This window comes from Polypterus senegalus, chromosome 11, assembly GCF_016835505.1.
Source record: "Polypterus senegalus isolate Bchr_013 chromosome 11, ASM1683550v1, whole genome shotgun sequence".
Classification (NCBI taxonomy): Eukaryota; Metazoa; Chordata; class Cladistia; order Polypteriformes; family Polypteridae; genus Polypterus; species Polypterus senegalus.
In genome coordinates this window covers 94742340-94756578 of record NC_053164.1, presented here as the reverse complement: position 1 = coordinate 94756578, position 14239 = coordinate 94742340, and the positions used below count along the sequence as shown (strand labels likewise).

General features: G+C 33.6%; 1 protein-coding gene across 2 annotated transcripts in view; it reads right to left on the bottom strand.

Moving 5' to 3' along the window:
* Positions 1–14239, bottom strand: part of mta2 (metastasis associated 1 family, member 2) — a 67650-nt gene that overhangs the window by 12587 nt on the left and 40824 nt on the right. The window contains exons 7-17 of one of the 2 annotated variants that reach the window (XM_039769281.1): positions 13871–13973; positions 12868–12967; positions 12351–12539; positions 11269–11343; positions 10639–10697; positions 9616–9716; positions 9319–9458; positions 8968–9196; positions 8758–8847; positions 7741–7859; positions 4310–4455 (exon numbers count right to left, since the gene is read on the bottom strand). In XM_039769281.1, the coding sequence (XP_039625215.1) occupies positions 4310–4455; positions 7741–7859; positions 8758–8847; positions 8968–9196; positions 9319–9458; positions 9616–9716; positions 10639–10697; positions 11269–11343; positions 12351–12539; positions 12868–12967; positions 13871–13973 (1351 nt within the window). The remainder of the gene's footprint in view (positions 1–4309; positions 4456–7740; positions 7860–8757; positions 8848–8967; positions 9197–9318; positions 9459–9615; positions 9717–10638; positions 10698–11268; positions 11344–12350; positions 12540–12867; positions 12968–13870; positions 13974–14239) is intronic. The other variant, XM_039769282.1, reaches the window with a different exon arrangement.

The following is a 14239-nucleotide window of genomic DNA, read 5'->3' as shown; positions in this document are numbered from 1 at the left end:
TCCGAGCAGGTTTGAGGATTTGGATGTGCTGCTATGACAACACATCCAAGCAAGAGTTTCGAAAAACTGAAAGATCCAGGATCAGGTCAAATCATCAACAATTACATCCGGCTAAACGAGTAATTCACGTACAAAAATTACCCGCCTGGTGTTAGTACCTACTTTTGTTGCCGTTTGCCCCACTGCTGCAGTGGATGAAAACTAAGACTAAGCACAGTTGCAGTGTGCATGTTGGAGTCAGAGAAGGGGAACAAAGCTGTGCCCTAACTTAGACCACCTTGTGAGCAAGTTTGTTTGGTAGGTAGTGTTATGAAATAGATCAGTCAAGCAGACTGTTACGACATGAAAAAAGCACTAATACACCATTAGAAATATAGAAATCATGTTTTATGTTTACATTTGGACTGAAGTATGGTGTGATACTGAATCAAATATATTTACCTAAATTAAATAGAAAAACATGATCAACATACATTTAACCATTAATCATCTGCACAGGAAACAAACAACTGGCACTGCATAATTTACATGATTTCTTAATGAAGTGCATGGGTCCCCCTCAGAGTTTTGATCAATATATATGTATGTTAGATCAGAAAAGGGAGGTTCCCTTTGAGGTCACAGGAGGAGATGCTGGTTCACTGGACCAAAAAATGGAATAATGCCAGTATCCCATACCAGTGCATAACAGTCCACATATAACCAACCCTTTTCAGTAAAAAACCACAAAGTTTGATTAAGAAATTGTTTGACCCATTGTTAGGAAATGCACACTGAAAGATGCTGGCAGCTTCTTTCATGCTACTGTATGTTACTTTGGAGTGTCATGGAGATATCATTGCAAGTCTCCCCCAGTTCTGTGATCTTTCACAATATGTATTATATAAAGGTTGTACTATTGTGAAAACTATACCAAGATTGGAAATTCTTCATGAATACTGCTGAGCAGGGCCAGGCGAGTAGAATAATGCTGCCTGAGGCATAATTCATTTTTGCCACTTTAACCTCCAGCCCCCTACATCGGAGATTTATCCTTAACTAGGCATGAGGCAATACTCGTAATTCACAGAATACGTATTGCTACACAGTGTTCACAATATAGAACATTCCCTGAACAATGGACGAAAAAATAAATACTTTTGGAAAAAAATATAGAATAGAAGATGACTGGCTTTAAACAAATAAAATGCAAAATAGGCATTAAAAACAATTCAAATGTTTAATGTGAAACTTGTCCCACACGCTTGTCTAAACACCTATGTTTGTTTCAAACTAAACTCCAATCTAAAAGACGCCGTGCAAACTTATACAAAAATTTTTACAAAATAGTATATAGCGGGTTGGAAAATGACTGAATAACAAAACAGTATAATCAGAATATACACAATGCGACATGCATGTGCACTGACCTATCATGCATTGGGTATGAGGAGGGAAAAAATTGCAGGCTACAACATGTAGATCCAGCAATAATAATCAATATAGTTACCTGCAAAATAGTGTAGAAGATGGCAAAGTCAAATTCAGCAAGACTACATATGTAGACTTTATATGCACTGCTAAAGACAGATTTAATTTGAAGTACGGTATAAGCATCTCTCCAATATGCTAACAGTAAAACTCCATAAACCCAGTTCTCTGTTTTTTTCACCATCACTGACTTGATGATTCTACTCTTTACATTTGCTTCAGCTCCTGCCATGCTAAAAAAATTCTCAATAGCAATGAAAAACTAACATCGTGCATTCATTAGATAATAACATTGTGTTATTTGCATATACTAGTAACTAAAGGGTAAAGAGGAATCATGGGTTAATACAAGTAATAATCATTCTAATTCAAGTTCATTGAATTTTTGAGGATAGTAGGCTAGACAGTTTAGCTGAAAGGCTTAAATATAATTTACATGGTTACAGTTTATGGGTCCACAAATTGAAAAAATATATATTTTAATGGTCCTATAAGCATTACTGTAAGCCACCTTGCACACTGAGTGCTCAATAATATTAGCATGTGTATTACTACATCAGTTTAATATAATTTGTTCTTACTTGCACCAATTTGATACTTTTTTTCAGAAATGTGAATTACAAAAAAGTTTGTGTTTTATGAAATGTTACACTTCAAAATTGCAATTTTCTGAGAAAAACATTTGGCAGTTATTATTCCATTGAAAGCATCTTTAAACACTGGCCATCGCTTGCTGATCAATTTGCACACATCCTAGGCTGTAAAGAATTTGAAGTCAGTTTGTAGGGGCTTCATGTTTAAGGTCAAATCTGTCTGAGGATTGTTTTTTTGTTTAATTAATTTTGCATATTCAGGATAGATATCAAGAAAATCACTGACAATACCATGGGCTGTGGCTTTGAAATGCAAATGCACCATTTTGATTACCAGGCACCCTTATTGTGCCGAGGTGCAGTGAAGTACATTATGCCAGATTAGAAACTTTTAAAATTAAGATATTTCTTACCATTTTTAAAAGGAGTATATATAAATAAAGCACAGAATGGATGTGTAATTCTTAAGGTTCATACCTAAACGTTTTGTATTATGTTGTGATATTTATAAAAAAAAAAAAAAAGTTAAATGAAAATGCCTCCTTGACTAAAGTGTCTAAGTCGCCTTCTCACTTCACCCCATGTGCCAGTACTGCTGTCTAGTCTCTGATAAGGTATATTATACACTTTTCTGACTGTTGGATTAATTTATTTATAAGAAAAGCTGGGTGCATAATAAATGACAATTCTTCTGCTTATCTAAGTAATTAGCAAAGTTAGTTACAGTGTAAGAATTGTACTTTAGATATGATTCTAATGTGTACAGGAAATCTCATCCTCACTACTGTCTATATAGGGATTTAAGATAATTCATACACTCAAAGTGAGTAACATTAAAATAATACATTAAGCTTCGGCCTGCGGATAAATCAAACACTTTTTGGGGCTACTTTGGATCCTAAAATTCTAGGCTTAACCCCACGAATATATATGGCACACACACACACATCATCTGCATCTTGGACTGCAGTCACTGTCAAGGAAACACTGGCAAAAAGGATGCTTTAATTTAAAAGCATTTCCATGTCTCCTGACATTGTGAAAGTTCTCTTGCAGCAGATTGTGTTATGAAATGCAAAGAAATTGCTAACAATAAATTGCAAAACACAGAGGAGTCATATTAACAGCAGCCAACTGGCTTAAGAGACTCTGCTATTACCTTGGGTCATTTCCCAAATGTCTTTTTTGTATCTGGACTGGTAAGAAAACAGTTTTCTCCATTACATCCCTTGAGTGGATTAAAAAAAGGCATTTCAATTGCTGAAAACACTGAGCAACATAAAAAGGTTGCCTCTGCATGAATGCGCCATACCAACAAATGGCAGTGGTTGTAGTAGATCTTTGACAAGCTCTGAATGTCCAAGTTTTATGTAAAATTTGAATCAATTTATAATAAGTAAAGCTGGTAAAAATGTTCTGACAGCCTAATAGAGAAACAGGCATAACAGAGGATCCCTATCTCTGATATGGCCAAGGGACAAGCATTAAATTTAATTGGAAATAGCAAATTCACCATTTTCACATGAAAATAGAAATATCTTGATACAGAAAGCTGATCTAAATATCAAGAAAGCCAAAGTAAAACTGTGGCTCATTTATGAAAAGCTAATAATTGTTTGGGAAATATGGGCTATACATTATACAGAGATTTCTCTGCAGTGATACAATAGACTAACGTGCCTTGTTACTGGAATCAGCAGATGCCATACTTTTTAATGAGAATTAAAGTGTATTGATACAGCAAACACACCTATAATGAGAAGGTCAACTGAGGAGGTCAGGAGGTGTTAATCTTTTTGTTAAAAGCAGTATCAGGGTAAAGCCTAAAAGGAAGACCATCCAGGCTAACTATTTTGACTCATTTCTTTTAATAGAAGAGTGGTATTTGATTACTGTCTACCAGGAGAGTCTCTACAAGAACTTGCAAAAGTGAATAATCATACACCTCACACCTTTTATAATTTTGTTAAACTGTCCATCAGCTATCCAGAGGTAATTACATGTAAATGCACTCACACAATAGTCTTAAAATCATCTTACAAAAATCTTCAGAGAGAACAATACTACATCCAATGTATTTTGTACAACTGAACTAAAATGAACAACACATAAATAGAATAAAAGTCTTCTGTGAAAATATACTAAACTGATGTCATCAGCACAAAACAAAAAAAGTTGATTTGTTAGAAAGAAGACAGACCTAGCACCTGTCTAAAGCTGGCTAGGAAAGATACTCAGATATTTACCTGGTATCTTTTGTTGCAACGAAGACCACGGGGTTGGGTGCGTCACTTGGGTTCACCTTTTGCCTTTTAATTACAGATTGTGATGTAGTCCTCATTCCAGAAGTGAACAGCCTGCCATTGGCTGAATATTGGAGCCCACCTCCCACCTGAAACCAACCAAAATATAGCCATAATGACTCATTTGTTATTTCTAATCTGCTTTTATGTTTATGTATCCTACATACATGCAGAGCTCAATGAATATTCAAAGCAAAAGACCTACATTATAGAGAATATAAGTGTGTAGGAAGCAGCTGCACAAAATCAGATCTGAATGGTTATATGAGGTCTCTCACAGACCAACTAAACAAGTGCTTAAAAGGAATATACAATCAAGCCTAGAAAATTTGGCAAAAATTGATCAAATACCTAAAATTTATTGTGAGAAAACTCTACAATGACAAAATGAAATTTACTTTCAGAAATACTTTTTTTCTCCCCCACAAATATAATACACCATACAGAACCTCTGACCAAATGTGGATTTTCAGGGTAGATTTTTTTTTTTATTGAAGATAAGATTTATTATTGGAAAATTAGTATTAAAAATTACAATTTAAGTAATTGTATTCACAAAGTATCACTTTGTTTAAATTGTAATGTTTAATCCTTACATAGGTATGAGGATATCCAAAAGTATAAATAAGCAAATATGTTGCTTAGCTTACTTATCCAAAAATACCTATAAACTAAATCACATGCTGAACAATTTAAATTTCAAAAGTAAAATCCTTTAAATATAATTGTAAAGTCCAAATCAGAAACAATGCAAACAGAAAAAACGGATTGCCACATGTATGATTTAAGCAGAAAATTAAATCATATACTCTATATATTTGATTAATAGCCTTTGTGAAGCATTAAGGTTTTAAACCCTGTGTAGGGATGCCATCAATGTATATTGATCTCAGCTACAATTTCTTAAAAAAAAAATAAAGAAAAAAAAAAATCAGGCTTTTAAAAAGAAAAAATGTGGCCATCAGTATTAAATATTACTGCAAACAGAATCAAGTAAATCAACTTTCTTTCATTTTCATGACAATTAATGATTAAATGTTAACACTTTTTTGTGTAATTTTTTTCTGCCTTTTGTAACTTTTTTTGCATTTTATTTATTATTTCTTATCAAGATTTTAATCTAATACCATTGAAAAACAAGAAAAGATGCTAGAGGAAGTGAAGGAAGTAAACTTAAAGATACTGGAAAAGCAAAGGCAACATCAAGAATATATTGCCTCACACCTTGTGTCATTTATCAAACAAAAAGTTAATTATACAGCAAATAAAAAATCCTGAATTTCACAATCTAGTGTTTATTAGAAAATATACTCTTTTATTTCTCTAAATGAACAACTCTGAATTAACCTAATTCACTTATTTGAATTATGAATATGTTCAAGGGTTCTGACCCACTTGATAAAAGCCCAAAAACATCAGAGATCAAAGAGCTGACTATGAACATCAATGGCATACAATCCAGGAACAAGCCTGCCTAAGCACCCCTCAGTACTAAACATTACTAGTGATCTATTATTTATTGAATATTTATAAAAGAAACTAAAACAGAATTGCATAGAAAATGAGTAACAGAAGCCATAATTTCAGGATGTGCACCCCATTATACAACCTTAACAGGAGTTAAGGAATGAAAGAAAGGGTAAAAAGGATATGCTAGGAGAAAGGTAGCTATGACCTAAGAGATGCATCTACCAGGAAAGGAAAAGCCTCAGTAGGCACATTTTAACTATTTTAAGGCACGTAAATGAAATTAGCACTGCAAATGAGCAATTACCTAACTGCCTTTAGTATAACAGTTACCAAAACCTAGACGCAAGGTTTTAACCCTGCTTAAAGAAAAATTGTCAAAGTAATATTTGTACATATTCTTAAATATATTAAAGCAAGTTTATTTCTCAGAGGAATCTCAATCTTGAAATGTCAAACTGCCCCCACAATTTTTAACACAAAAATATTACTTCCCGAGAGATACAAAACCATAAAAGTAAGAAACAATGAATGTATTAAAAAGAAAATGACAGTATGAAATCAATTTAAGGTAAATTTAACTTAGCTTCATCTAACATTGCTTTCAACGCAGACACATCATATTGCTATAAAAGGACTACATTAAAGCAATTACAATATACATAACTACATATAATAATTTAATAAATTGTCTAATACACAGTAATCTATAATGTTTACGTGCTAAAATTGACTGTGGCATCATTCTATCACAAATTAAACAGCAGTATCTCATTCAAACAAAGCTTTTAAAACAGTTAATAAATTTCTATAAAAGGACCATTGATACACCTAAAAATCTATATTTAGTTTATTCCTCCAGTCTACCCACTCCACACTTGGTCTGAGGTCATGGCACTGAAACTCAACTATTGCGTATACAAAAAACAAAAACACACTGATGACCTCTTGTGTCTGTAAATCTTTTGATAACATAACATTTTTAAATTTGTTTAACCCAGTTCAGGGGTGGTGGGGAGACCAAAGCCATTTCCGGCTGAGCAAATGCAGCAAAGCAGGAAACTGTCCTGGACAATGTGCTAGTCCATTGCAGGCCCCCCCCGCTGCATACTCATAAGCAGTTGCAAAAAAATAGGAAAATTCCCTACTATTGAGCAAAAAAGTCATATCAAAAATTACAAAGCATTCTAAATGTTTGATATATATTATACAATAAATACATGCAGTAATAAATAAAAGATGGGGCTACTGTACAGGGTATTTGCCCTATCAGACACAAATTCCAGAAAAACTTATGATCATTGCAGACTTTTTTTTAAAGAGTTCAACTTGAAAGTTTGTAACACATAAAAATCACACATCAGAGACAAGTAGTACAAGTAGAATTTGGAATACAACTATGTTTGCATGAAAGACTATAAAGTATTCTGATATAGCTATAAAATATCTTACAAAGCCTTCTGTAAGGAAAAAAGTATTTATTACAGAGCCTTTCTGCAATTTGTTAAAAAGGAACTTAAGTATTATATTTCCATAAATATTTTGCATAACTCATAGGATATTTATTACCTCAGCAGCAAGACTTCTATACTTTACCAGTTTCCATTCATATTTTGGGAAATTATCTTGATGAAAATGTTGAACTTCTTAAATACAAAAGGATTTTTTTCTTAACCTCCAACTTCACACATTTTTCTATAATTAGTTACTAAACCTGCTGACTGGGATTTCAAGAAGGAAAGGCAAAGGACTCTTTTCACACCTGGCAATACAGTTCAGACTTTATTAGATAAATATCAAAAATGTACCTCAGAAGATGCCTGTAGAAACCAGTATGGATTTTCTTTTAAACACCCCACAAAAGAAATTAATACATAGTAAGATGAAAATGGGAGCTTAAGACTTACATTTTCAAATGGTCGCTTCCCTAAAAGATTGGCAGAGCCCCGACTCTGGTTTAGCTGGTTACGGTTAATTGGCGTTGGAGTTCCCCTAGGTGCTTTCAGCTTCAGAGGTGCCTGTACAGCTTGAAAGAGAAAGAACATTCAGAACCGCATGAACATTTAACCTAAAAAAATGAGGATGTCAAATTTAATTTAAGCATTTCTGAACAGTCACTGTATCACTTTAATCTAACGTGAAGTTTGACATAAATCAGAGTACTTTGGCAGCCATCAGGAGTAAGTAATAATTTGAGTTTCTGATTTTAGATTTATGATTCTGGATAAGCTTACAATTAAAAATATTTCTGACATGACGTTTTGTAAACTTGATCATTAGTTATGAATTTTACAAAGTCAATTTTTGTGGCATGCTGAAAGACTAGAATAGCTCTTGGAGCACCATAGTGGCGTGTGTATGTTCTCACTATGTGTGTGCTTTTCTTCAGATATATCCAATTAGTAATTAGTTACGTGATCACACTACACAGGAACAAGTGGCAATAATCAGGGTTGTCATCTGAATTGCAACTCTTCACAGGACAGGCTCTAGCTCTCTTAAACCCAAACACAGTTATTAAGCAGACATCAAACTGATAGATAATTGTTTCATGCTCCTTGATATATCTATTTTAAGTATTACTAAAAAGGAAAGGTTTAGTGAAAGAAAAAAGTTCTGCATTAGAGTTGCATAATTGTCAACTCTTACCGGAGCATGTTTAGTGCTAAACCGACTGCTATCTATAAAATGAATAGCACAATACTAATGATCCCATGAAGACCAACTTCTCACCACACAGTACAGCCTTCCATATATACCTGCAATTTTTCTAAATTTAGAGGCAGAGATCAGAACCAGGAAAACAAAGCATAAACCTAATACAGATGTACAATTTCACTTAAGAATTAACTCCGGATTAAGAGATATCACACTCTACACTACAGCATTAGCTGTCCTTTTGACATCCACAGATTATTCCTTACCTAACTCCGTTACAATGGTGCATAGAGTTGGTCTTGCTGTAGGCTGGATTTTAAGTGGTGTTTTTGATGCTTTTGGAAGCCTAATCACACCTATGGTAAAATTAGGAAACAGAGGAAATCAGTCTATATATTTTAAATAAGAATAATAATTTAAATACACAACATCAAGATAAAAATCTTAAAAATTCATTTACTAGCACAACTACATACATTCAGCCTTGATGGTATTTGCGTTGATAGGTGCGTAGGGCCTTCGTGCTGCACGTCGTGGCTGTAGTATATCTCTACAAACTCTTCTAGCAATACGAGTAAGTTTTGTGGTTTGTAAGATGAATGTTTGTCTATTTTTGGCCAGTAGCTTTGCGCGTCCCGCACTACTGGCAAAGGGAGAAAGCCCCTGGACTTCTTGCCTTGTCAAGTGACCTCGCAGAGGAGCTTCCTACAAGAGATGTATAAGAAAAGTTCAAGATGAACAATTGCACTTGAAAATAACTAAGCCTAAGTTTGTGCGTATGTATTTGCCCCATATTCCAAAAACATTAAATCAAGCGGATTACATACATTGCCTGTTCGAGTTGCACCTTCAAGTTGTGTAGGTGTCTTGAGGCCACCATACTTCTTCCAATAGATCCAGCAGGAAGCACAAAGCCTACACTGCATATTGGGAGGTCCCCAAGCATACCACTGCGCTGACTGTGATGCTAAAAAAATTTCAGAGAAGAGGAAAACAAAGTATTTTATGTACCAAACACATAGTACTTTCTGTGACCTACATCAATTCAATACATTTGGGCAAAACAAACCAGGAAAAATGTAATAAAATTAAACACTGAAGATCTAATTGGAGAATGTACTTACTATGACAGCTCTCACAGTTGAGCCCTTTCTGAAAACCAGCTGCACCATTTACTCCAGGCTTAGATCCCATTGACACAATCTGATTTGGGTTTGGTTTTGTGCTAGAATTAACAATAAAACAAACAAAAAAAATCAATGACAACTGAAAAGGCTGAAATTTTACCCTTTTCAGAAGAAGTAAAAGCAATATATGCATGTTTTTCATTAAATACTTCTATGTAAGAATTAGCAGCTGAAAACGTTCAGACACTACAGCACTGTGTGACAATTTATGCAAATCAACCCTTAAGAAACCTGTATTTCAGTTTTATGAGAAAATTAAAGCAAAGCAAGATTAAATGGGACTTTATTGCAGGTGCAATGTTAATAGCAGATTTTGTCAAACAAATGCAACACCCCAGACCAAGAAAATTACTTATTTACTTCTATCTTGCCCTTTTACAGGGTGAACAATGGTATAAAGGTTAGTGCGGCTACACTGAATTAAAGCTTTTGAAGCCACAAACACTGGCCACTGCACCATTAAAGTGGAGTTTTTATATTATCACCATTGTTGAGTGGGTTACTACCTTCAAGTGCTCCACTTTTACCTTCATTCTAAAGACATGTGGACTGGACTGAATTGCAACTCTAAAGTTGTTAACTATGAAAGTATACAGGAGAGAGAGTGCCCCAAAATTACATCAGTCCAGGGTTATACAAAACTGTGCATACAGTGCTGTATTAAGAAAAGCATGTTCTGAAAGAATGAGTATTATATTTCTCAACACACTGAACATATGTGAACAACGTAGAAACATATCACAAGTTTAGTACTTTGGACACAAGTCTGTTATCTCGTTTTTTGTATGTTAAAGTGAGTATATTTAGGTACAGGGAAGACTTATAGCTTCAAGATTACAGCATTAATGTTTTCATTAATTCAACCTTAACCTAAATTCTCAAAAACCAAACATAACTTACATTTCTACAATATATCTATCATTCATTACAAAAAAGTAGAGAATGGAGGTTAATACTCACTATGTTGGAATGTAGACCTGCTTCAGTTTGCTGTCTGCTTCAGCTGCTTTTAGTCGTTTCTGAAAGAAATTTGTATTCACCTTTTAGTACAATAGAGTTATTTTCAGACTCTATTGTATGTATACATGTATCAGTACTATTAAATTATTAATTCTAACAGTGACACATAAATGCATACATCTTTGTAATGCTATGAGGCTTCTCTTCAAAAAACTGTCAGGAATTTATCTATTATATAAAGATTAGTAAAATTTTACAGCTATAAAAGTTAGAGTGGTTGAGGTAGTCATACCCAAACGTTCCATACAGAAAAATTAAAACATGTATACGTCAATTTATTAAATAATGCCGGACATAAATCAAACACAATTACTGTAGTAAACTAGATTTCAATTTAAGTAATTCACTAAACCAATCATGCTTTAAAACAGAAAAATCCAAACTTGTCAAAAAAGCACATTTGTTTTGAAAATGAACTGGTAAAACTTCATCTAAGGTCTCACCTAGTGATGGATATCTCACAGACACCTTAACTTGTATAGATAAAAAACTAAGTTTAGTTTTTCAAATGTTGTCTTAGTGATTATAAATTAAACAACATATAAATAGTGTCTTAGAACAATAACAAACCTGCTGAATGTAGCGGTCAGTAGTCTTCCACATGTAGTAAAACTGTACAATGCTGGCCAAAGACTTCCAAGGAAGCTACGGAAGAGTAGTTAATGCAGGTATTAGACATTTGACAAGATACATTTTAATTGAATTTATCCAAGTGAAAAGCAAGAGGTTTTGGTTATAATAATAGTAAATATTCCTTTTCAAATGCCAACTGTGGATCAGCTGCAAAGGGGGAAGCCAAAGATACAATTCAAATTGCTTTGGATCTAGGTATATTAGCTACAATGCATACTGTGTAGCATTTTTATGCTCGAGCTGGTGATATTTGGTTTTCTTGCTGCATGTGTGTGTCATCTCCCTCATTTCAAAGATCTATTTGTCAGGTTGACTCATAATATGCAGAGTGTATGGGCACCTCCTTATTCAATCAAGAACAAATAATAGCAATGCATCACAGCTGAGTGAATCTGCTTTTATTTAAGATGCCATCTACATCGAGCCGCCTACAGTGAAATGCTCATTACTACTGGATAGGTAAGGTTCAGAACATTCCAATAATGAACAGTTGTCTATGATTAGTCACTTTGATTAATATCGTACATTTTCAATTACATAAAATTGGACCATTCAGGATGTAAAAAGCATTTAAAGATAATATTTTCCTTGTTATAAAGTCGAAATACCTTGTAAATTAAAAACACAGTAAGATTAACCTTCAAAAGTCCCCCAGAAGTGACTTGTGCACTATCACCATAAATTACATTCTGACAAGAGGACTTTTTTTTTTTTCTTTTTTAAAGTGTTAAAGAAAACTTGGTTTCTATTCTGTTCCTTCAACTTATCAGGTGAGAAGCATGGAAAGAAGCAAGGTATAAAAGATATTATTTTTCTGACCTTGTTCCTTTACAAGGTCACAAAGTGCTAGTGACTACTTCAGTGTCATCAATTGAAAGATGAAAACCAAAGCCGGGCCAATTTGGGAAGAATGATTTTGTTCAAATGTTCCTGAACCTTTATAATATTCTTGTATTTGGTAAAAAAAAACATTTATATGTTATATATTTATAAAACCTAGAAATTACAGATACACTTACAAAGTCTTGTCTGATATCATTGAAATCCTTGCCATACTTTTCTAGAGCCTCTTCAAATAACATGGCCTCCGAGGCAGACCATTCTTCCATTTCATCACGACACAGAACAGGTCCACCTTGCGGTACTAAGGTTGTCATAGCTTTTGCTAGATCATAGCCATTTTTCTGAAGGGTATCCATCGCATGAAACTTTAAAATAAATAAATAAATAAATAAATAAATAAACAAACAAACAAACAAACAAACAGACAACTACATAGAGCACTATCTGTACTGAATCACATTTATCTGAAAACAACTTCCAGTTTGGTAATTTAAACAGTTGTTGCTTAGAGAGTAAATGTTGCATTATCTGCCCTGTATGCTCATCTATAGATCTTTAATAGTCTTAACTTAACCCACAGTGCTAGGTGGGATGATTGGCTAAGCATTTTCTAATTATAAGGTGAAATGCAATCTGGGTTTAAAATGATTTATGCGCAATATTCTAGTAATTTGAAGGGATAAAATTAGTTACCAATGTGATATCACGGGAGGCGGCGGCAGCACTCATATGTAGGCTGGGTTGTCGAATGGAACTGCTGCAATCAAGAGCACGAGCAAAAGTACCTACTGCTCTGTAAAGGAAACAAATTAGTAAATTGTTCAGACTTTTCCAGTATGCTTTGGTTGAATAAATCAATACAAGTTATTGAAGAGAAAGGAAGTATCATTAAATAGCAAATAATTTAACACCTATTAACCCCAGGTAAAAAAGCAAATCCACAAAAAAAAAAAATAAATAAATAAAAAAATAATTTCAAATGGTCCACCTGTGTAATGTGTATAAACAGAAACTTTCATTTCTTTTTAGACCCCCACCAAAAAAAAAAACAACAAACAAACAAAAAACTTGCACAACACTTCTATTTACAGCTTCCTCATTACTCAGTCTTTCAAATCTTGGTGCCTGTTTTTTTTTTTACATTTTCCATTTTTCTCTGCTTAAATGTTATAACACACAATACACAGAACTTTACACATTATATACCTTACAAGGATTGCCACTGGCTACTTATATTCTTGACCAAATGTTATTGTTCCTTAATATCATATTCCTACATATGCAAATATTATTTTTGACCCTCAACTTATAATTTTCCTCTTTTCATCTCAGGAGGTCCTGTCTGCAACAAATACTTTCAATAAATTATTCTGTTTGCTTAAAGTCATTAAAACATTTTAGTCCTGCTAAACAGTTATGTTCATTCCATCAATTAAACTGTATATTCTACAGTATATAAATACATTAAATAAATGGAAATTAATTTTATTTTCTGTTTATATTATTTAAGTTTAATTGTTATTTAGTTTTGGCCTTTAACTTTAACATTATGTACAGTACTATGTGTGTGCACCCATTTCAATGCAACAGAAGCCTTGAATAAAAATGTTTAAGTGAAAATGTTTTAAGGCATTGTATGATTTGTTAACAACTTTTGATGAATTATTTACTAATGTCATTCTTCATTTACATTCACCTTGCAACCACAAGAAATTGGTCTATCTGCCGGTCTGAGAGAGGGTTGTCTGGATCCCATACTTTTGTTTCCAGTTTCTGCTGATTCCGTTCATCCAGTTTTACTGGTGAGGGGAGGAAAAAAGGAAACACATTAAGGCTTTAATGTACACAATTTCCCAAGTAAAAACCTCTAAATAAAACATGTATCACTGAGCACACCTCTGACTTTAAATATGGAATAGAACAGCAGCTTTATCATTAAAGGGATGGAGGCGTTCCCCTAACAAACAAGCCTAGTAACATACTTCGGATACTAGAATTGGACAAATTACCTTTAAGTTGTAAGAAATGATACAAGTGGCTTATACATCTAAACCTGATCATAGCC